We start from the raw sequence: 24746 nt of genomic DNA, 5'->3' as shown, positions 1-24746 counted from the left end.
AAGAGTACAAATTACATTCTTTTCCATCTATCGGTAAGCGCATCGCACGTCTCGTTACCAAAATGAGGAAATAAAAATATTAAATATTTCATTTGCTCAAGTGCGAATCGAACCGCACAGCCTGTCGCGGTAACGACTGCACCTTAGGTCCTCAGCGCCACGACTGTCCTCGAGTATGACTATCTTACATAGACCTGCTGATGATGATGAGGAGTATGATGATGACTGGAACGTGACGGTCGAGTATACATTTCAATAAATATATTTATTTTTATAAAAATAAAAAAGAAAATTACATATCGTTTAATAGAACTGTATATGGGGAATTATTGGATCGGTAATTATAGCTCCAAGCGGATTACAATACGTACCTACTGTGTAAAATTGCTTTTTGTTCATATTGCTTTGTGTTTGATGTTTGTATTTAATTTGCTTATATTGATATTTTATTCATAATGTTGTGTTGAATAAATATATTGTTTTTGTTAATAGTGTTAACGTCTGACTGTAAATGCGTCGTTTTATTTTTATTTTCTCTTTTTTTCTCTTGTTTTGTATTTGTTTTAGTTAAAATCCTGCACATAGCAGAGTAGGCAAAGGGAACCTTGATTGGTAAAAGTCAACACGTCCCTTTGTGTCGTTGCGAGAGCGAAGAACTGAAAATACTTCTTCTTCGAGTGGAAATCGAACCCACAAATTCGTGTTTACAGTCGCATGTTTGTATAGTCCCATATAATCTATTTTAGATATACCATATGAAATGAAAGCCTCATTTAGGAAGGAAAGAAGTGTTTTGCTTCTTTTATTTCCTAGAAGAGTTAAGATTTCCTAGAAGATGCGACAAATAATTCTCCAGGCAACGTTTCATACGTCCGTTTAGGCACGCGCCAATATAATAATACGATTATATGTGGCCCAAGGCACCATCACAGCAACTAATAACTCAAATTTCATTTAATTTTGATTGAACGTCTATATCTACACTATTTTTTAAAAACTGAAGAATTGGATTGGGTTAACGCCCTAATCTCAGGAACTATTGAAAAATCTATTTATCTAGCTTCTCGCATGCTATTTATAATAATCATTTGACCGAGACGAAATCGAACCTACGATATTGGCGTTCACATCCAGACGCTTTCCCATTACACCGCAATGGCTTCAAGTAATTTTAGTATCCAGGTATTTTTGGATGAAGCTATTAAATTGATTGTTACAACGACTCGCCCTACTTCCTGTCGCTTTGAAATCATTGATTGTATTTTTATTAGTTTTTTATATGTCTTTACTGTTTCTTTAAATTCTGAAAAGACGTATTTTACATTAGAAAACATAATAATGTCGCCCAGTGCTAAGACACTCCGTTCCTTCCGTTAAACTTTCGAGACATTGTTTGAATTTATCAAAATATAGGTAAAGCTCTTACTAGAGCGACTAAATGAATATAATACATTCGCCCGATCGGGAATCGAACCAATAACCGTAGTCAGACATTGTGCCGCTACGTCAGACGACTTGCAATCTCTTATATTAAAAATGAAAAATATTAATCCGTGGCATCAGACAAATTGGTGTATTTTACTAGAAATCTACACTTGGAAGCTAAGACAAATTTTTACTTAAATCCGGTTCAAGTAACTAAAATAAAACAAAATTACTCTAAGGGTTTGTTTACAGTGGGCCTCGCAAAGTTTGACTTTAAGTAAATTTAGTTCAACGAAAGGGATGTAGGGAAATGGTGTACAACCTTATATTCTTGGTAGTAGCTTATTATTTATTAGTTTTTAATGATTTCAAATAACATTTTGGGTTTATACATCTCCTGGATGTATGTAGGGAAGAAGTAAATGTTAAGACACGCCGTTCTCCAATTAATGGAATTGGGTTTGGGATGGGATTAATGGGATTTAAATATTTAAATAATGTACCCGAAAATATTTTAAACTACGAGTGAATATTAATAATATATTTTTTATCAAAATATATTCTAGGCTTACAAGTTTTATAATGAAAGTCTGTTCTATTATGTTTTTATTTTTTCGTCCGAATATACAAAAAGCCCAAATTATCAATTGCAATGTTACATTGTAAAAAAAAAACATATTTTTGAGGCCAAAAAGGTATAAACACAAGTAGCTCCACAGTTCCCCCGCATATAAATGGGTAATCAGAGGGAATCTAGTGCTAGGTCACTCCGTTTCACATTTATCGCTGAATTTTATTAGTGTTTAATAAACTATTGCCGATACTCACTTGACACTTATTGTACTTATTCTATTTAAATTAATAATTTAAAACAAATATGTTATCCTCGTTATAACGTGATCACAGACGGCGCATGACGTAGCGCCCCTCTAAACAAGATGTCATGACTTAATTTTACATTTACTGTGAAACACGATTTAAGTGAGGGGTTTGATTTTTCATAAGAAAATGTTAATTAGGCTTAGTGGGAGATTTTGAAAATAATATTAGCGATATTTTTCATAATGTATACACCTATTACTTATATGTACAAAATATAATATGTATATAAAAAACGTCTACACCCGTATCTCCGACACAATGCGTGTTGCGAAACTAAACGCCGTGTTTCCTCCAATACAAACACTAAAAGCAATAAAAAATAATTTACATATATATTTATATCTCCACTCTCCTATCTAAAAATATATGAGTGTAATACATTAGCGTGCTCTATGGACGCGGCTCACAACTTAAAATAAGAGTCCCCTTGTATCTGAAACTCGATGTGAATGTTTCACATTAATCAAAGGTATGCCTCATTTATATTCCTTTATATAGATTGCAAACTTCAAACAGCTAATTTGGAGAGGAAACTATTTGTCGTTCAAATGTTTTTTAATGAAATATCTTAATTTGACATGTTCTTTAGCTACTATATAAACATTGAAATGTTTGAAAGGTGTGTGAAATATGGAGGTTGAGTCGCGGAACTTAACGCCGTGATTTGTCATATTAATAGAGTGAGGTAATTAAAATATTAAGTATTTCATTTCCCCGGGTGGGGATCGAACCCACAATCCTCGTGTTTTATAATCATTTTATACAATTTGTGTGGTTAACTTATATTCTAAGAATCTATTTTCAAGTAGATACAGAATAGTGGAATATGGTATTTAAATAACATTTCTTAGTAATCTCTACTCTTTTTACAGAAATAAATAGAGAGCACAGAGTTATATGTGTAATATTCATGTTTAACAAAGAAAATCTCGGTAAACTTCAATAAACTAAGAAATTTTATTGAAATTGACCAAATTCAATATAAGTAAATCTACTACAAAATTAGAAAAATCCTATACTAATTAACATAATTCCAAATAAGCCAGTCATTCGTTTACTTAAAACCAAGTAAATCTGCCGTCTCAGCTATTAAAGAATTCGAATGCAGCTAATTTAACGTGACATATTATAAATAAGAGGAGGGGTGGTTCCCTAAAGGAAAAAACAAACATCTCAGAAAGAATACAAACGTATGTTAACATCTGTCGCGGCGCGAGCCGTACTGGTGAGTGATAAAGTGTTGTTTGTTTTTTTTTTATGAGGCCATTATGGCGAATAAGCGTGCGATTGTAAGCGTGATGGTTTGGGATTCAATTCTCACTTGGGGAAATGAGATATTTCTTATTTTTATTTCATCGCTCGGGTAACGAGGTAAAGCGTAGCGTTAAGTTTTTCCACTCAACACGCAATATCTCCAGAATTTTGCGGAAAGTGGGGAACGTAAGTATCGTAATGAGAACGGAGTGTCTTAATATTAGGTTCTCAAGTTTCCTATATCTACCCTCCTATAAGCGGGATACATCGTGAACCTAAAAAAATATGTAGATATTATTTATATCTACATATTTATTTAGTCTCTACTGTACTGTATAAAGAAAGATTTTTTGATTTATTTTTTTTTAAATAATTCTTAAACAACAATCTTTACAAATAATATAAGTTTTATTCTCAAAACTAAAGACTTTAACCACAGAACTGTACCAAATGCCTGAAATTCTATACGCCAGTGTTGATTGCAGTTAATTATAAATTCGTCTCCCTCGCATTGTAAGTTATTTTTGGTGTCACCAAAAAAAATAAAAATGAACCTTTATCCTTTCAAATAAAGTTCAAATTAATTTATATGCGTTTACAACATTCACTTCTTTTATCTGCACCGATTCTAAATCAAATGAAAATCAGTGTTTTAAAGCGCTTTGAGAGTATTACTTCCGCCAATATGACTTGCTTACTTCAGTTCAACCAAAGTTGGATCAAAATTGTCTCATTATACCTTGGATGAATATTAATTCTTATTAAGTCTTAGTCTTTCTTTTATCTTTTCTCAAATCAGGTTACTTAAAATGTATGAGGACTCGTAGGAGACCATATATGATGATATTGAGGACATTTGAAAAAGCACGAAAAGAGCGCTAGTGGCCCAAGTTACTTCACCTGGAATATGTGACACTAGAGCTGAAGAGTTTGTGTGGTTGAATGCGCTAATCTTCGAAACAACCATATCCCTGCATGTGTGGTCAGAGTTACCACCAATACTTTCATACCATGTACAGAAACTTTTAGATATTTCCATTTGACCACGCGGGTGAAACCGCAGGAAAAAGCTAGTGTATTAGAAAATTACTTAATAATATTACCTTTATATCAGATCGATGTAATATATTATGTGAACCTTTCCCAGCCATATAAATATTTAATTTCAATTTTATTAGGATCTTTCTCAAAGGTGTTTCTTAATTGTATGGGTAACCCAAATTCATGTATTACTTACCGGGAACGTAATTAGCTCTAATAAGTCCCCTTAAAATTAATATAAGGAAAATATTATTTTAATAGAAAATTATGATTTTATCTTTTTAAAGTTTTATTTAGTATGAGATAGGCTTTCAATCAGTTATTTCTTGCTTTCGTATGATAAGTTTTAAATATGAGCGTGTTTTCCACCACAGCAGAGTAAGCAGAGGGAACCTAATGTCAAGTGACTCAGTTCCTCAGATTCTGTCTTAATTTCGGGATATTACGGGCTAGGTAGTCGAACGAGATACCCCCTGCCTACACTGCTATATGCGGAATACAGCGTATTCAATATATTCCTGGTCGGTTTTTATCTACTTATGAAATATAAAATGTCGATATTACATACAAATACTAATGTTTTACTTCCTTAGGAGTGGATTTTCCATTTCTTTATTAATGCTTACTTATGTTATACAAAAAAACAACTTGGAATGAAATATTTTAAGATAACAAGCTTAGTTCTTATTAATTGAAAACCCCGACAAAAGATTATTGAAATAAATAAAAGTATTATTTCAAAAAAATATTTTTACCTTGATTTAATATTTCTTCTTATACTATATATATTATAATCATTAAATCCTTTTCAAAAAAGAAATGATAATCTTTCATAATAATTATAAAACGTCTCAAATTGCTTGTGAAAACAAAATTCATATAAATTATTCGTTCCACGTCGCAAAGTGTCGGATGGTTTATATACCAGTTCACTCAAAAGCTGGATTAATTTAACTTATGTAATGTATTAAAACACCAATGACTGTAGAATTATATTCAATTTTTTACTGTGAATCTTTATAATGAGAATGGATATGGGTTTCTTTCCTGTTATTTATATATATTTTCTTTAAGAAATATATATAAATATATTTAATTTCGTTTTATATAAATTTACGAAGAAATTTTAGCTTCATACTGTATCCTGAAAATGGCAAGATAAGAATGGACTAGAGTCGTCTTAATTAATCTTCACGAGTAAGAATCGAACTCACAACCGTTTATTTCTTTTTTCTTGATAATAATTAAAGTAAAAGCTTGTGAAGCGAAATTGAAAATGTTTTTCATTTGACCTTCAGAAACTCAGAATCATTGATACTGTATATTAAAGCACAAGAATATTTAAAAAGACCGAAATATAGTTGGATACAATTTTTATTTCCCCACTCTAGTAAAACAAACCGCGGCGTTGAACTCCGCCACTAAACACATAATGCCCGAATTTCGTAGGTAGACTGGGATAGAGATTGTTTTGCCAATAGATATTCTTTGCCTTCTCCACTTATTGCGGGGTAAAAAGTGAATTTAAAAAATAAAATACACAGGTAAAATTGAAAAACAGGACTAGTTCACAGTCCTGAATTTCCTAATAGATATTATTTTTACTAAAAAAATCTGAAAGAAGAGATGAGAACGCAATTTATGTATACATTACAATATCAATATTTGGGGAAACACTTAGAAAAATCTAAGCAAAGGTCTCTTTATGTGGGAATTATTACACATGTTCACAATCAATACATTCTAGGCGGCTTAAGTATCTATACATTTTATTATATTGAAGACTGTAGATTTGGTTCCCGGTTGTGGTAAAAAAAATGTAAAAATTTCAGTGGCGGAACTAAACGCCGCGCTTTGCGTTGTTAACAAGGCGAAGCAAATTAAAATTTTAAATATCTAATTCCCTGGAGTGAGAATCGAACCCACAATCTATTTCATTAACTATTTCATTCATTATAATTAAAATAATTTTAAATAATTTGCTATAATATTATATTATATTCCAAAATCATCAGTAATACTTTAATAAGCTATCGATGACTTATTAAATAAGTAACATTTAATGGATAGCAGGAATTATAATAATTAGTTTCTCATTTTAATATACGTTTTTAGTTTTACGTTCAGTTTCGCCATTCAATACAAAATGTCTCAAAAAATTGGGAGAGTGGAGTGTTTTAACACCAGGATCCCTCTGCTTACGCAGCTGGGATCTACTTACGCGGCCGGAATCGCAGTTAAATTAAAATATATATATTACACTTAGAAATTGGAATTATTTTTGATTCTTGTTTTGCTTCTAAAGGAGAGAAGTTCTGAAAGCACTGCGCGTTGAGGTAACCCCGCTTTGCCTAGACACAAGGGCGAAGAAATGAAAATTAGTGAATATTTAAGTGGAATCGAACCCACGACCTTGTCGCGATTATAGTCCTACCTTTGAGTCTCTGCACTACGACTAGTTTTTAGCATAATTTCGAATTACATCAACTAAAATACAAAATAATTCATAAATTAACATAAACTATACGCATTTGAGTGTTTTCAATCTAGCTAATTACGCGTGCTACGAAATGAGCATTCTCTATTAAACTTAATCAAAATTCATGAATTTTTAACGTATTCATTATGAGGGTATCACGTTTTCACACAAAATATTAGTATAAATTAGCAACGTCGTGGCCCAGTGGGACTGTGTGTAACTGTAAACGCGGTGGTCGTGGGTTTGATCTCCACAGCTTAAAGCATCCTGCACATAGCAGTACATAGCAGAGTAGGCAGGAGGAGCCTGGAAACCTAGTGTTAAGAAAAGCTCAAGGTGCTCTTCCTCGATCGCCACAGACCGGGGCTTCAGGTGATTCTTCCATAACCCCAGCAGCATCCCTCTTCTTATCCTGTTGTACATGAAAAGCGTGAATTGACTTTATAAATTATTCATTTATATCATTATAGTAGTTTGTTTATTTAAATTGCGTTAAGATTTACCCTGCGTCTCCAGCTTCCATCTCTGTCGAGTGTATTAACAGTTGTACTGATAATATCTTCTGTCTCTATCCCGATTCTAGTACAGGATAGCTCCCTTATGTAAGTCAGTTCTTGCTAAACCACCGCACCGTGCGGTTGTGCGCGACGTGAACGAAAAAACATCGAAATGCCGAACTATTGGTTTCGACCATTCAAAAATAACAAAAAATCCAAATTATAAGTGAAATAGTGTTGTGTTACAAAACTTAAACCCGACTCTATATATATAATTTTAATTTTAGAAACCATTATGCTTCTAATCCCCGAATTCTCTTACACACTTAATAAAGTACTGAAACGATTTATGTATATAACACAGCTAGTCCTTAGTAAAGTAAAAATAGAGGAGCACTAAGAGCTCATAATTTATGGCGTGACATTAATTTTAACTGCCGAAAGTGTCACTCCGTTATTTGTCAACGAGTTGATTAAAAACAAAAATAAACGTGACAGCTACGCTAGTGATGTTAAAAAAGTAGTGTTGGGATGACATCTTAATTAGAATACTGATAATTTAGAAGGGAATGTTTTAATTATGGACATAATTAGTTAATTTACAAGCGACAATGAAACGAAGAAGAGTGTGAAAAAATATTGTAAAAAATTATTGAAATATATGTAATATAATTTGAATTTAAAATGGCCGATTTGAAAAGGATTAAGTGGCATTCGTATTTGCTGAATGCGATACTGCTTTTTATCTCCATGCTATACGGTGAGTTATAGAAATATATATTTTTAATTTTTCTGTTCTATACTATTAAAAACAAATTAATTTAAACTTAACGGCGGAACTTCAACACTATTTCTCTCTATTATCTCTACTCTCTATATATTACTATCGATAATGAGTGACTGAAAGACAATGTGCAAATGAAATCACTGGAATTTGAAAGTATAAATTTGATCTGTAGGAGGAGTTTTAAGACATGATTTCCCGAAATTCCAACAGGAAATGGAGAAAACAGAATTTTCCATTTTACGTTTTAATATCGACGCAAACAAACGACTAGTAGCTTTAGCTTTACGTTAAGACATTCCAACATTCAAAAATTCTGGTGGAATTGAGTAGCAAAACTCAACGCCGCGTTATGTCTTGTTACCAGAGCAAGGAAATGAAAATATTAAACAATTCAATTCCCCGAATGGGAGTTGAACCTGCGACCTGTAGCGTTGACAGTCGTACACTTGTACTCCTGCGCTTTGATAATTAAATAGACATTTAATTATCAAAGCGCTCGAGAAGTGTATATTCGATGACTTGTTGATGTAAATATTTGTAATTAACATATAAATATGTGTTTGTGAGATCAAAGGGAACAAATATTAGAAAGTCCATGTATTACAATATGTCGGCATCATATACAGATTTCTGTTTCAGTTCAATAAACACTGTATTGAAGAGTATTTTTTCATAGACTTCAAACGAAGTATGAAATTTTCAATTTTTTTTTTGGATGTAGGTAGGTATATATTTTATGTAAGTTAACATATATTTGAATTTTTTTTGCTCTATATAATGTGTAAATATTTCGATAGTTTAATAGTATTTACTTTTAGGAAATAATTATACAAAATTTAGTATTTGCCTTAAGCAAAATTCGAACCTACTATCCACATTTTACGGAGATATAAAAAAATTGCACACCATGAGATCTGCATGTAATATAGACTTTTATAGGTTGAAGAGTTTTGATGAGTTGGACAGAGAAGTTACAGTGAGAAAGTTAAGAAAACTCCGCGGTGCGGTGCGTGTTGGAACTTCCACCATTGTCTCACTTAACTGACAACAACTTAGTAAATGGATTAAAATTCATAATATACCCTCAGATATGAGGAATTAAAATTAATTAATATTCACAGATAACCAAAGAAAAATCCTTTATTTTTTCTTATTTATCGAGTTCTAGAAAGATTTTTCTTTTCACGGTTTTACGCTATTCCTCTTTCTTTATTCTATCGTGATATTGTGTGCGTAGTTGCAAAATTTTCTTCTTGTCAGAGCAATACCATTACTTACCTTACTCTTAGTTAGAATCGAACCCATAACCATTGCTTTTACAGTCAGACTTAGTTCCTACTGTGCCACGATCGTCTCAATGGTCTCTACTGTTATTTGATATTGTTATAGAAACAAAAAAGTAACGTCCAATCTCTTCTAGAAGAGAAAAAAGAGAATAATTAATTAAAGTTTTTTATGTACCTAAACAAAAAAATAAGGCCAACCTTTGATTTAATTGCACAACAAGTACCTACCTAATTAAAATTTATTATGAAAGTATAGAAAAAAATGACACCGTCGCGTCGAAACTTAAGAAATTCTAAGCGTATTCATGTCTCTCATTAAAACATTCGCTATAGAAAATAATGTTTGTACGTATATATGTATGTACGTTTGTACGTCACATGAAAAGCTCTTCATAGAATCTAGTGGTTCTAGATTGGTATAAAATAGAATAGTCCCAAGTCCAACACTTACGCTCGCAACGAGATCTTATTTTCGCGAAAGCTCACTTAAAAAATTGAATTTAAAAGTTTGTTTTTTTCATCAGTCCCTCGTCGTTGTGCAGTTGAAGCTTAATTAGTACGTACTTGAAATAGTCGTGGCTTCAAATCCGCAATAAATATATACTTTTACGAAAAAAATATACATAGCTATGTTATATATGAATTATAATATATAATACTAGCTTTCAGTTCTCTTCGGTCCTAAGATCTAAAAGAAATAAACATAATATTACGCGACACATCCTAAATAATAGTTCGAATTATGTGTAATGTTTTAGTCAACTATCGAGTAATTTAATAACTTAGTAAGTAATTTAGTCGAGTCGATCTATTTCATTTTCTTTTTCGGGCGCTGGTTCACCGATTAAACAGGTTCAAATCTGTCGAATTATTCCAATTCATTAGTTTCAGTTTTTTAATATTTTCAAATTTTATTTATTAAACTAACTATTACATACAATTTTTTTCGTTTACTTCTTCTAAAACTCCCGTAATAGTTTAATTTTAGTTATTTAATACGCATTTTAGGCTGTTAATTTTCCAAAGCACCGCTCACTTGTGACTCGATTTTTGGACACTAGCGAGTCATTTCAGCCACTAAATTGCTCGCTACTAGACTAAAATACTAGCATTATTGCAAACAAGGCTTAAAAGCTGAACTTTGACAGTGAGTTACAACAAAACGATGTAATAAACCCTGTAGGGTTATAAACAACACAAAAGGATTTTTTTTAATTTAAACAATTACTCATTAAGATTACCGCGATTAACAAAATCTTTAGCTTTAAATAGATATTGCCAAAAAATATTATTTCTTTATTTGCTTTAATTGCATAAATTATAAGAAAAGTAAATATTTATTTAATTAAAAGTAATATTTTCTTAATGTTTGTATTTAATTGACAAAGTTAATAGTCACCTGTCAACCTATAATTTGATATCTTCAGTATGGTTAAGTCGCGGCCGCCCTGAATTTAGTTGTAGATGGCTACGTAGATTTGATTGTAGATTTTTTCTTATTTTTGATTGTTTTTCTTTTCAAGTCAACAATGCGAAAAAGCTTAATAAATCGAACTTCATGGCCATTACTTGTTATCCTTACTATACGTGTATTTTAAATTCTTCCAATACTAACTGACTGACGGATAACATACAGACGTAACTATTGATTTTACAAAGATGAAATTTGCATGTAGGCTATCATAACATAGAGCAATAATAGTTTTTCGAAATTTCTACAGGAATAGGAAAAAATAACTCTCCATTTTACGTTCAAATGTCAACGTAATAAAAGAAGCGGGCGACGACTAGTAGTAAATATATATATTTTTCAATTCATAAGTAAAATAGAGTGATTAGAGGAGTCGCCGTAGCGCAGTGGCACAAGAGTAAAGTCGCTCTGCTAACAAGTCAAAACGCGATGTTAAGATCCGTCACTCAACAAACAACGATTCCGCGGAAAGTGGGAAACTACACAGATTAACTCTAGGTATCCTCTGCCTACCTTGCTAAATACGAGATACAGCGTGAAAGTAAAAAAAAGAACTAATAACAATATTTAAATTTACTTACAAGTAATACAATATAATTATAGCACTTCCTTTCATAAAAATATTACAGAATTATGAAAATTAAGTAGAAAGTAATATAGCAAATTGTGAATACATAAAATAAAACAAAGTTAAACTACTCGTGTAAACAGAACTAGCAGACAGCCTGTAGCGGACGCGGCCATTATCTTAACAGGTTTACTCAAATTTCGTTACGATTTTGGAATTCTGAGTAAAATATAAGAAAGCTTTCGTTTCGAAGTAAATTTTTACTTTGAGTTAATGTATTTATGTTAGCTTTACTGTGTATCTTGCTTATAGCGACAAGACAGAGGATACCTAGGTACTTTGTGTTGAGACACTCCGTTCTCATTGAGTCACTTCCGTTGCTCATGTTCCAGCTAATTCAAATATTAAATGTTTCGTTCGAAAACCGTCATGCAAATAGACCTCTGAGCATCAACTACCTAAAAAATAGTTTATTCTTTTAACCTAATTTCTCGTGTCTTTTCCAATAACAGTTTCTGTCGTTCTTTCGTAATTACGCCAGGTTCCATTAAGATTGGTTCAATAATTTGATAGTAAAGTTTTTTTTGCACCTACATATACTAGTTTTCATTTTAGCTGCTATTTAAAAGATAATTCTTATATATTTAAGGATTTTTTTATGAACATTTTGTTTTCGAACACTGTTTTATATTTATTATAATAAAATTTTACGATAGTTTAGTATTCTAAGGCTAATGTGTATAGTGAGAATTGAAATCTTATCTTATGTGTCTCCATATTACGCACATGGCTGCGTAAGCAGAGGGAACTTAGTTCCCTATTAATTGAATGTTTACCTTAGTAGTTGAGTGGTGGAACTAAACACCGCGCATTTTGCCTTTGTACCAGATCAATGAAATGAAAAAAGTCCCGAATTCATTCCACCGAGTGGGAGTCGAACTCACGACCGTCGCGTTACAGTGACACGCTACAGCCCCCGCGCCACTACGGCCTCTATTAAGTAATAATTTGATATTAAATATTAGCAATTTATTCGATATTTTATCTTAGGAACGGAGAAGGAAAATAATAGGAGGACTGAAGGAAAATACGCCCAATTCTTGTTTCTTCATATTTTAATTTCAATGTCGTAAATTAATATTTCGCTTTTTTCTATTTATCTGGATAAAATTTCAGTAGAAATATACACAATAACAAATATATATATATTTTTTTATGTTCATAAATACCGAGACGATTCGACAGTTGTGAGTTCGACTCCAACTCGAGGTTATGAATTATTTTCATTTCCTCAACTCTAGTAACAAATTTGCAACAAATTAACAAACGAACCGCGGTGTTTAGTTCCGCGACTCACAACAACCACCAGAAATAAAAACAAAATGAAAATAACGAATTGAACAAATGCCTCTCTCTTTATATGACAGTCACGGCGGCATCTGGCCATAGAGAGTTTTGCATGTCATATTCCGCCTCAGATTGAATAACTTCTTATCGGATCGAGATGATAGATGTGCAATATTGTTTATTTCTTTCACGTTTCTACTTTATATTGGTTTCCACTTCAGTTGTATTTTATAAAGGAGTTCGTGTAATGTTTTTTGTAACATCTATTTTCGTGTAATAAGTAGATTTAGAAGATAAATTACTTAGACAAGTGAAAATATAAATTTAAATAAATATTTCATTTCCTCGAATGGGATCGAATCCACAATCAGTCGATTTTGTAGCGCACTGCGCCATGAGTGGCCTCAAGGAGCCCCAAGGAAAAAAGAATATTCTACACAATAAATAATAAGACTATCAGATATCATAAGAGCCAATACTATATATTTTTTTCAGCTTCACGCTGTATCCCGCATATAACAGGAAAGGCAGAAGGAACCCAGTGATGAGACACTCCGTACACAAAATATTATATCTGATAAACTTATACCTATAGTCTTCTATATTTTTACTTAATTAAATATAGAAGCACTTAAGCGAAACGCCACAAAAATAAACAATAATATGAAAACTTTAACGAATTTATTCCAATGTAAAATGCAAATGGCTACGCTTAATTAAAAATACCAGTATGCAAATGTTTTATTCTTCCAATTCTTATCTAAATTGCCTTGTGCTCTTAGGTGTAGGAAATTTATGTTGTTTTTTTACAACACAGTTTGGTTTAAAAATCTGAAAGTCCTTAAAAAAACATGATTTGAACTTGCTCTTTTTGGACGGATTTCAAAATCGTATGTTCAAATCTGTGGATACTCATATATCTAAAGCGATTAAACAATTTTTATATAAAATGTTCTATTTTCTAAATTGAACTGTACATACATATTTTAAAGAAGACCAGAAAAGATAATTTCTGTAGAACTTTTAATTACCTATCAATTTATGAAAATGCTTGAAAACCTAAAATAATTACTATAGACTAATTCCAACGATGTTACAGTCAAACTAATAACCTCCTTTTTTTGAAGTCCAGAACTAACTAACAGAAATCTAGAGCTAACTCTTGTATAAAAAATAAAATAATCCCCAGAGGAAACATAATAAACAGCTATAATAAACCAAATAAAATTTCAAATTTAAAGAAGGCTTAAGGAAGCTGCGACGGACACAATAGACGGATGCCGCGTCTCAGGCCACTTACAATGTGATCTCGACGATCAGTAAATGGCGCTCCTGGTATATCCTGCTGCTACTATTGAATTATCTTATTTAAATTTTAAACTAGATTTTGCACGCGACTTCGTCTGTGTGCTCAAATGAAAATAAGTGACATTTGTTTTTTTTTTATTTGTATTAAAATTATTTATTTAAATTGCTTTTATTAGCTACATAATATGTCTCAAGCAGAGAATACGAGTGTTAGTGCATTGCTAAGAGCCGAGAGAAGAGAGAGCCTAGTTACCAGAGCCAAGAAATTAAAATATTCATAAATTATATTTTATTCCCCCAAATAAAGAATCGAACCCACAACCGTTGCTCTTGTAGACGCACGCAGGCAACGTAACAATATTAAGTAGTCAATAATAATTTTATATCAAAATATTTATAACACTGCCAAGAAAAATCCATTTAAAACCCAATTTTACATTCACAATCGTCGGCTTGTAACGTCAAAAACCATAAAAGTCTTTTACAACCAAACTAGCCTCCTATAGAAGTCGCAACTTGTCTCGCGAACATAAAAAGGGAACTTTGGGTACCTAACTATATAAAAGATAACCCATTTTTCTTCGTTTCACAAGATGACAGACGCCAGTTTAGCTTAAGATCTGACCGGATATTTATGAAAATATATTTTTTGGCAAAATTATAATTTTAATGAAGAGAATTCATTTTTTAATGTCATCGTGATGATTGTTGACAGGATGTTGGTGTTGATTGACTGATGCGATGGTTTCGGGTTCACATTTTAATGAGGAAATATTAGTATTTAGGTGTTATATTAATATTTTAAATTAGATGAAAATAAGCAACAGAGTGTCTAACACTAGGGCCCTCTGCTTATAGCATTGTGGCAAAAGCGTTAAGCTGTTAGGGAAAATGAAGAACAGAGATAAATAATATATTTATGTTGTCACCGTTGGAAAAGTTCAGACTAGCCAAAGAAATGCTCATATTTAAAATACTTCCGGATCCATTTTTACAAATTCCGCCGATATTATTATAGATATAGAATACTAATATATAATATTTTTTTTCTTTCTATACATTTAAATAAACTTATAGTACATAAATAATTTATAAATAATATTTCAATTAATAAATTGCGGTCTTTCGTTCTCTATTTCTGTGGTTTTTAGTAGTCCTGCCATTTGTGGTATAACATTTATTAAGTCTAAAGTATATTATTATTATAATTATGTGTTATATTATAATTTATTGCAACATTACTGTTCTCAAAGCCATACATTTACTAGTATTTAGTACGAATTCTCACTCTCATAATACAAGTGAATGTAATTTAAAAAATGCACTGGTAGACTAGGCACACTATTTAGTTCCGCTATTCAACGAGCAATGTCTAGAAAATACGGAGAAAGTGGGCAACAGAGTGACTCAACACTAATTCCACTCTAACTGTGTGGGAAAAAGCGTGAAGCTATAAATAAATTAAAAATTTATTTAAGATATACTAAGGCTGTTCTTCCGAAAATAGGGTATTCTAGCTTAATTTTAAGTTTTAAATCTATAATGCCAATCGAATAGATTAATTTAAATACTGTAATTACGATAGTTAAATAATGTTTGTTGTTCCAAACATTTGCGAGGCAGCCATTGTCACGTATGAATGTTGCTTATATGCGCATTCTAGAATTATGATAATTATAGTGAAATTTCAATATTACTAGTATATTACACTATGTAATAGGGTAGTTACAGGCCGTCGTGGCCGTATGATTGTGGAAAATAAATGATTATTTAAGAATATTTTCATTTCTTTGTTATGGTATCAAAATAGCGCGGTGTTGAGCTCCGCCACTGAATGCCTCAAAAATTGGGAGAACAGTGTGGAACAAAATGTCTTAATAATAGGTTCCCTCTGCCTATCTTGTTATATGCGAGATATAACGTAAAGCTATTTAATTTTTTATTTATGCACTTGAAGTCCACGACGGTTGTGAGTTCCAATTTCTTTGTGGTAATCTCATTTTGGTAACAAGAAAAAGCACGGCGTTAGGTTCTGCCATTTGATAAGCAATGTCTCGAAAATTGATCGGAAAATGGCAACAGAGAGTAAAGACTCTCTCTAAGTCTTTATTTATAGTACAGGTTTATTATTTCTCGAAGTAGCAATAAAACGTTTTACATTATTTGACACAACAATAGAAATATTTAGCGTTATTGCTTGCATTACCCTATTACTACACCTCTAAGAGACACGCTACCTCTCTCTAACACATACACTTGTGTATCACTATCCCGCTCTAACACTCTATTTTAAGTTCCACGTTCACAGAATTTATTTCCTCCAATGCTTCAGTAAACAGATTATTTCTCTCAGATACGTATTCGCTAAAATTTTCTTTTGTTGAAATTTTATATTCTATATTTTAAAAGCTTTACAAAAGATTTATAGAGCTTTTCTTAAATTCTTTTTTTCAAATATGCGTTATGCGTGGCTAGAGTGTGGCTTCATCAAATAAAAAAAATCTATCTTTAAATAATTGAGGCCGTTTTAGCGCAGAGGTAGTGTTCTGCTGTAAACGTGTCGGTTGTAGGTACGATTCCTATACGGAGGAATTAATTATTTTCATTTTTTTTCCGTAGTAACAAGATACAGAATAATTTAAATTTTAAATTCCTCGACTTAACGCAATGTCTCAAAAAATTTGGCGGAAACTGTGGTTTTTTTTTTGATTCTGGTAACAAGTTATGCCATTCAACACGCAAGGTCTCGAGAATTCGATGGAAAATGAGGAACGCAAATATCTTTATAGGTACGGAGTATCTTATGACTAGGTTCCAAGGTTCCCTATCCCTACCATCATCACATGCATGTTGTTTTGAAATCACAATTTCTCTCTATAATTTTACAACCTAAACTAGCTAAAATCAAGACGAACCACAGTATAAATCCGTTAATTCAAAACTAACTTGCCAATCCGTATAAACTGGTTATCCCCAATAGACCTTCGCAAATCGTCAAAGCGGCACCGCTAACACACATTTGTGGAGATTACTCAGGAACAGAGGAATGCAAATATCAAATTTGTATTACATTAGTCATTGTATGTTGTTGTCGAGTATATATTTGCTCTTTGTTTGTTTTTTTTAGGTTCCTGTATTTTGCATATAGCAAGGTACGCAGAGGAAACCTAGTGATACGACATTTGTTTTCCCAATTTACCCCATTTTTATTAAGTAATTTAATATTCTTTGCGCAGTATTCTATATACCGCAGTACAGGCAGTCCATTCTCCATTTTCCGTCGAATACTTGAGGCATTGCATGTTGAGCGGCGAAATTCAACGCCGTGCTTTGTCTCAACACGCAACGCCTCGTTTTTTTTTATTTTTTAACATTTCTTTATTTTACACCTTTTATAGCAACTTTCTAACAACTAACTTACCAAAACATTTTTTTAGGTTCACGCTGTACCCATAATATATCAGGAGACCTAGTGTAAGAACTCTCCGCTTCCAATTAAGACACTTCCGTTCTTCACGTTCCGCCGAATTCTAATATTACATGTTAAGTGGCGAAACTCAACGCCACGTTTTGTTATTGTTACGAGAGCGAGAAAACACACATATAAAATTTTTCATTCTCCTGAGTGGGAATCGAATCCACAGCTCTCGCGTTTTCACTTACTCGCTTGTGCCCCGCGCTTGGACGGCCTCATTTAATTTCATAAAACCCAGATATCTTTTTACAACCTACATTTTACATATTTTATATATATATTTTTTAGCATAACTCAAAACAGTATTTCTATCAAACAAGTGAGCAACATTTGAAAGGATAGTAGGTACGTCATTATACGAAAGTAAAATTTTATTTATAATTTTAATGAGTTCTTATTTTTTCTTTGCGAAAATTTTATTGGATAGTCTTTTGAACTTGTCGTAATGAAGTGCTTTTGATTCTCACTGTGGGATTTTTTTTCGTTTTCACTTATTTTTTAACTAAATATGTGAAGCAGTTGGTGCGTCTGACTGTAAGTTCGATGTCTGTATATTATGATGTGATTTACATTAGTAGAATTGTAAGCAACGGAGTGTCTTGACACTAGCTCGCAGAAATTACTAGGTTATGCAGGAAAAATTATGAACTCTAACCCATCAGCGAAGAGAGTGCACTCTTCCCTGATGGGTTACATTCATCCAAGTAGGATGAGCCAAGGAATTCAGAAGAAAATTAATATCTCATTAAAATTTACCTAAAACATAACAATCAAACAAAAGGAAATGAAAATCTTATCGCACGTCGAGAAAATTGGTCAATTAAACAATAAAACGATTCCACAAACGGAAGCTCCAAAACGAAGATGAAGTCGGAGTCGCAAAACTCGGGGGAAAGTAACATAATTTCTCAAAATTAGCGAACCAATTAATCTTGAAACCTTAAAAATATTTTAAATTATCTTTACTTTGTACGTCCATGGCAGGTCTGTCACAGAAATCGTTTATTAACGCGACATTAGCAAATTAAGAACTCTGAGAGTAATTAGGGATTTAGGATCCCGTATCTCAGTACAAAAATGGAACCCTAATATTCTGATATCAGTATGTTCGAGTTAAGAATTGGTAAAAAGTGACAATTTATAACACGAATATTGGTAGGTATATCCGAATATTGGGAATTTTTAAGTTAATCACACGAAAAAACCCTTACCAATTTAGACTTGCAGTTCATTTCATACAAAATTTGTACATACGCCCGCAAACTTAAGTTTGTCTTTAATTTACCGTTTAACCTACAAACATGAAAACGGTACGGAATCCGCTGTGAGCAAATCTGTCTCGCACTTGACCGGTTTTTTAGTTCCGTCCCTCTATTAAATTACGCTTACGCGGTACACGTATCGGTATTCGGATTATCAATATCCGTTTTTAATTAAGGCTTTTGAATTCTGTCAGTTATAATTTCTTGTGAATTTAGGGAGTGAAGTTAATTGGAATATTATTTTAAAACAAATTGCCTCTGTTCTTGACAAATGGGCTAACCAAATTTTCTCTAGGAATGAATCACTTTTTAGCTTGGATATTTTCGTTTCTGATTGCTTCAGTTATTTTTTTTTAAATTTCACCCTACTATACTACCTATTTTTATATCTCATAGGTACAGAAAAATAGTGTAAATGTAGTAAACGTGTTAAAACACTCCCGTTCACCACTATCCACCGTATGCTCGAGGCATTTAGTGTTGTTGAGTGGCGGCACTCAACGCCGCGCTTTGCCTCATTAGGACATGGACATATTTAATATTTTCATTTCATCGCTCTGAATATATGTAAAAATATTTGTATAAGTTTATATTTCATATATTAAAATAAATCGTAAATCATTAACCAAATTAGGACAAGTAACTCATACATAAATACATAATTATAAACATTTTGGATTTTTCAAATTAATATATATGCTTTTAAATTTTTTTACAAATTTAAAACTTATTTCACGTCTTCATATCGCTTAATTTAGTAAATAGGTTATGTTATTGCATGAAAAATAAATTCTAAAGGTATAATATTGAGAGAATTTTGCAGTTTTGGTCTTAGCGCTCTCATATTGTAACTACGTAGAGAACTCGAATACTAAGATCGATATATATTTTACCTTTGACTTAGAGTGATCACCTTCACGATGTATCTCGTACATTACAGGATAGTTAGTGGAAACCTAGCGTTAAGATTCTGAATTATATTATGAAAATATGCTACATAATTATAAAACAAAACAAAGAGGCCAGTCGTGGCGTAGGGATAAAAACAACAAGCGTGCGTCTGTATTCGGGATAGGTTGTAGGTTCGATTCCCATTCGAGGAATCTTAGAATTTTTTTTATATATTTTCTCTCTTTACACAATTACTTGCTCCAATGACAGCTTCACGCTTTTCCGGCATAGCAATAGAAAGAGAGAGTAGTCATAGTGCTGAGAAATACCAGTTTCCCGTTTCCGCCCGAACTCGACACATTGATTGACGTAACTTAACGCCGCAAAATTTCTTAAACTAGTTGTAATATAAATTTTCTCAATATTTACTTCTGACATTAAGTCAACAAGCCAGGTTAACCAGACAGCCTTCATTAGCCGCCTCAAGGCTGATTGCGCATTTGTACTTGGCTAGTTTGATTAGGTATTGAAATCCAAGAGTTCATAGTATTGTGGCTTTGATAATATTATAATCAATTTAAATTGCTTGATATGTGTAAGCTGTAAGGAATATTTTATTTAAATCAGTTTCACGCTTTATCCTGTTTATAGCAGAGTAGGCAGAGGGAACCTAGTGATAAGACACTCCGTTCCTCATTGAAGTGAAGATGCTTTTGCTAGGTTTCCTCAACTTAGTGTTAATACATTCCATTCACCAGTTTACGCCGTATTATTGAATCTACCAGCACGGGGAAATGAAAATAAATTAAACATTATTATAGCATTGAATTCCGTTACTCAACACACCATGCCTCAAGAATTCGGTAGATAGAAGGGGAACAGTGATGCTAATGGGAAATGGTGTGTCTTAACACTAGGTTCCTTAATTCCCTGTGAAACATCTATCCATCCAATATCGTAAAACCTTTATTTTCAAATAAATCGTATAATTAAAAACTATTAAACGCTAAAGCATATCAGAAACAGAATTAAACATCAAAGGAGGTGCAGTAGTTAGAACATTCACTCAATAAATAGCTGTCGTCATTTTCAGTTCCTCTCAAGTTTCTAGTTTAGAACTACCGTCTTCAGTTCAAATCATAACAAATTGCCTTTGCAATTTCAACTTTGTTTCTAAGATTGTAGACAGGTTGCTTCAACTACTAATAGTTAGTAAATTCTTATTTAGATTCTCATTTATCTATTTGTGTTCAATTACGTTGTTATTGTGATATAACGTTTGACTGTAACTGCGATGATCGTGGGTTTGATTTCATTCAGGGGAATTATTATATTTAAATTATTATATATTCATTTTCGATTGTAGTAGACAAAACATTCATTACACCACTTGTCACTCCGTCCTAATGTTTCGTATCCATTATTTGAGGATATGGAGGGAATAAATTCTAAGTATGGGAGACGAATCTTCAAATACATATAATATTTAGAACCAAGAAGAAAACTGAAACTAAAAAAAAATTAAAACATTAAAAATATAAATATTTCAAAGACTAGAAATCGAACCCAGTACCATTCAATTCAAATCTTCTTACACAGAGTCCTAACGACCACACACACGAACTAACAAGAACTTACTAACTCTAGAAAATCGATTAGATTAATATGACATTAGCATGTCTCGTTTCAGTTCCAGAGTATTTTCCTAGAACTTGGGAGTAGCGGTTTTTGATGAGCGCCAGTGCACAACTTGACTTAACTTGTGGAACGTAAACACAAGAACATATATTGAGTTAGTGGATCTGGTCTTCGGTAGCGTCTGGAGTTGCTGTGGTCGTGACTTCGATTTTGGGTAGGATAAGTTAGTGTTGACTAATGAAGTAGTGTTATATAGAAGGTAAATCACGGTATTAGGTTTTGTATTTGGCGGGTAAGTTATGACATCCTGTTCTCCGCTTTCTGCTCATTTTTCGGCATATTTGCCTTGCCAAGGCAAGCGACCACAACTAGCCACAGAGCTTAAGCCAGAGTAAATTAAATGAAAATGTAATTTATAAATTGTTTTCGATAAGTGTTACCTTATAACTTGTATTTGATTCTATCTAACGTACGTCTGTCTGTATAGAACTCGAAAATTTCAAATAAAATTTAAAACATTACTTATACAAATCCACTTTCGTGATTTTGCAACACTTTTGAATTGTCATAAGATAAGATAAATTTACTAGAGCAGAGAATAAAGTTACGTCTTATAGAATGGAGAGAAAGAACGGAGTGCTTTGGCACAATATTTTCTCTGCCATCCCTGCTATATACGGACGAAGTTTAAAGCTACTAAGCTTGGTTGTAGAGTATGAGAAAATTTCTAAATAACTTTACCCTAGCAGTATTAGCTAGTAGTTTTGATAAGCGCTAGCATACAATTTATATTTAACTGTATCTAACTTTTCTGGAATATAAACACGGGAACAACTATTTAATTTGGTAATTCTTGGAACTGTATGCTAACTGTAAAGCTGTTGTCGGTTGATGCGGAATATTGAATTCGTTTCTTGGATAAATTAATATTTGATTAAGGAATTTAAATGGAAAATAAAATTTCATATAATAATACAATTTTTTACCTACTTTTTAGTTCGCATGTTTCATTTAAATACTTAAAGTGATTGTAATATTTTTATATTGGCTTCCTATATATTCGTATATCTTTTTCGCGCTAATATTGAGATTAGCGCTTTCAAACAAACAATTTCTTAAGCTTTATAATATTAGTATAGAAGTCTAGATAAGATGAGATTTGTATTTTTATGAGGGTTTTTTATATATTTCAAACTAATTTAATACTTTTAATTAATATGCTAAATAATTTTTAGAAAGAATCCCAGGGCGAAAAATATCTTTAATGACAATATATTTTTTGCGCCCCTGCATTAAGACTGGCCTAACCTAACACCAAAGATAGAACAATATTGTTTTCTTAGAAAACCTTAAAATTTTAAAAGCTTCGCCTTCGCACCTCCTTGAGACCGTCCAAGACGATGACGTGACGTGACTACTGATACTTTAAACGGTGTCCTAAAGTCGTGACTTCGAATCCGAAATATACGTTTTCTAATAAAACTTTAAAAAAATCAAATTATATCTCCAAGAAAAATACTACAGTTTACAATGAGCGTTTCAGCTGAAATATAAGCATATATATTATAGTATAAGAAAGTTGAAATAGAGGGTGTAATTTTTATGAGGTACGCTCAGTTGGAAAGGAATTTTTGATATTTTAACTTTAGACACGAAAAATGGAGACAAAGTTCTCTTTGTGCGAGAGTCATATCTCATTCATAGCGTGGGAGAAATTGCATTAAAATTACTTTCGTAAACATAACGTATATAAATACATACATAAATGTATAAAAACTTTAGTCTAGCGTACAATTTATGAATAAATATATTCTTCCGCAACTTCAAGCTCACATAGTATGGCAGAGGGAACTTGGGAACCTAGTGGTCTCTATTCCATTAAAACATTTTCCTTGCCCACTAATCGCCGGATTTTCCAAAAAATATTTTCCATTCCTAATTATAGAATAATACTTTAAAAACGTAAAAAGAAAAATAGTTGTAAGTTAAAAATTTTTTTACTGAAATTGAATTGACAACTATTGTATAATACAGTCGTCTCGCTATAATAACGTATAATATTATTGTAGAAGTTGTTACTAACACCTGCACGAGATAGCCGTAGACTTGAGATTAAATTTCTTTATTTCTATAGAAAAGAAAATATAAATATTTCACCTGATCTACTTTAGAAAACATGTAATATTTCTAGTGTTTAGTGGTGATATTACTTTACTTTCTTATATAAAAATCGAATTGATTTTAATATTTTCAGTTTATTTTATACGTAATTATTTAATCATGATGTTGGGAACTTAACGCCACGATTTCTCTTATTATCAGAGCGTAGAAATGAAAATAATTCATCCTTCGGAGTGAACCCACAACCATCGCGCTCACACCCTTGTGCCCCTGGGCCACGATGGCCTCTAAATTATTATAATATATTTCTAAATATAAAATAACTTATTGCTTTTTTATTTGATAAAATTTCTTGATCTTCAGTACAAATATTGAAGAAATCACCTGCAAATTGTGTACACCTGTACTTAGAGCTCGCGCTCAAATATACAAATGATATTTGCGTTACACACATCAAACATAATCGTTAAGAGCAAACAGGCCGCCTATAGAATATATCTAAAAATGCTAAATCAAATAAAATATTTGTTCTATAATGAGATTTTTGTCGACAGTATATTTTTTATATTTATAAAATACCATTTTTATGTGGAATAAGTCTTTAATTTTTATTGCATAGCCGGGTGAGTAAAGGGAACCTGGGAACCTAGTGTTAACATGCTCCCTAGCCACTAAGATGCTTCTGTTCCCCATTCGCCGCGGCCGCGCCACGCTCATCGACGCGTACCTGGATGCCAGAACAAGAAATTGGTAATAAATTTTTCCCCCAAGTGGAAATTGAAACCATAACAGCCGCGCACTGCGCCATGACAGCCTATTTATATATTTACTTTTAGGCAGAGAGTTACCAGTGTCGATGTCGATGGTTCTAATGGTGGGTTTCCATGTATAAATGAGGTCTTTATGAGGCCTATATACCATATGCTTAGAAACCAATAGAATATTATTTCATTGCTTTGTATAAATAAGAATATTATTAATAATTAATAATCATTGATATTATGGGAACATTAT

General features: G+C 32.2%; 1 protein-coding gene across 1 annotated transcript in view; it reads left to right on the top strand.

Annotated features, from left to right (window-relative positions):
- Positions 1 to 7687: 7687 nt before the first annotated feature.
- Positions 7688 to 24746, top strand: part of LOC146539795 (uncharacterized) — a 57876-nt gene continuing 40817 nt past the window's right edge. The window contains exon 1 of the mRNA XM_085207536.1: positions 7688 to 8338. Within this exon, the coding sequence (XP_085063662.1) occupies positions 8263 to 8338 (76 nt within the window). The 5' untranslated portion in view covers positions 7688 to 8262. The remainder of the gene's footprint in view (positions 8339 to 24746) is intronic.

This window comes from Heliconius melpomene, chromosome 3, assembly GCF_056956725.1.
Source record: "Heliconius melpomene rosina isolate 202511_hmr_F chromosome 3, ASM5695672v1, whole genome shotgun sequence".
NCBI lineage: Eukaryota > Metazoa > Arthropoda > Insecta > Lepidoptera > Nymphalidae > Heliconius > Heliconius melpomene.
The sequence above is the reverse complement of the archived record's forward strand: the minus strand, read 5'-3'. Positions and strand labels throughout refer to the sequence as shown.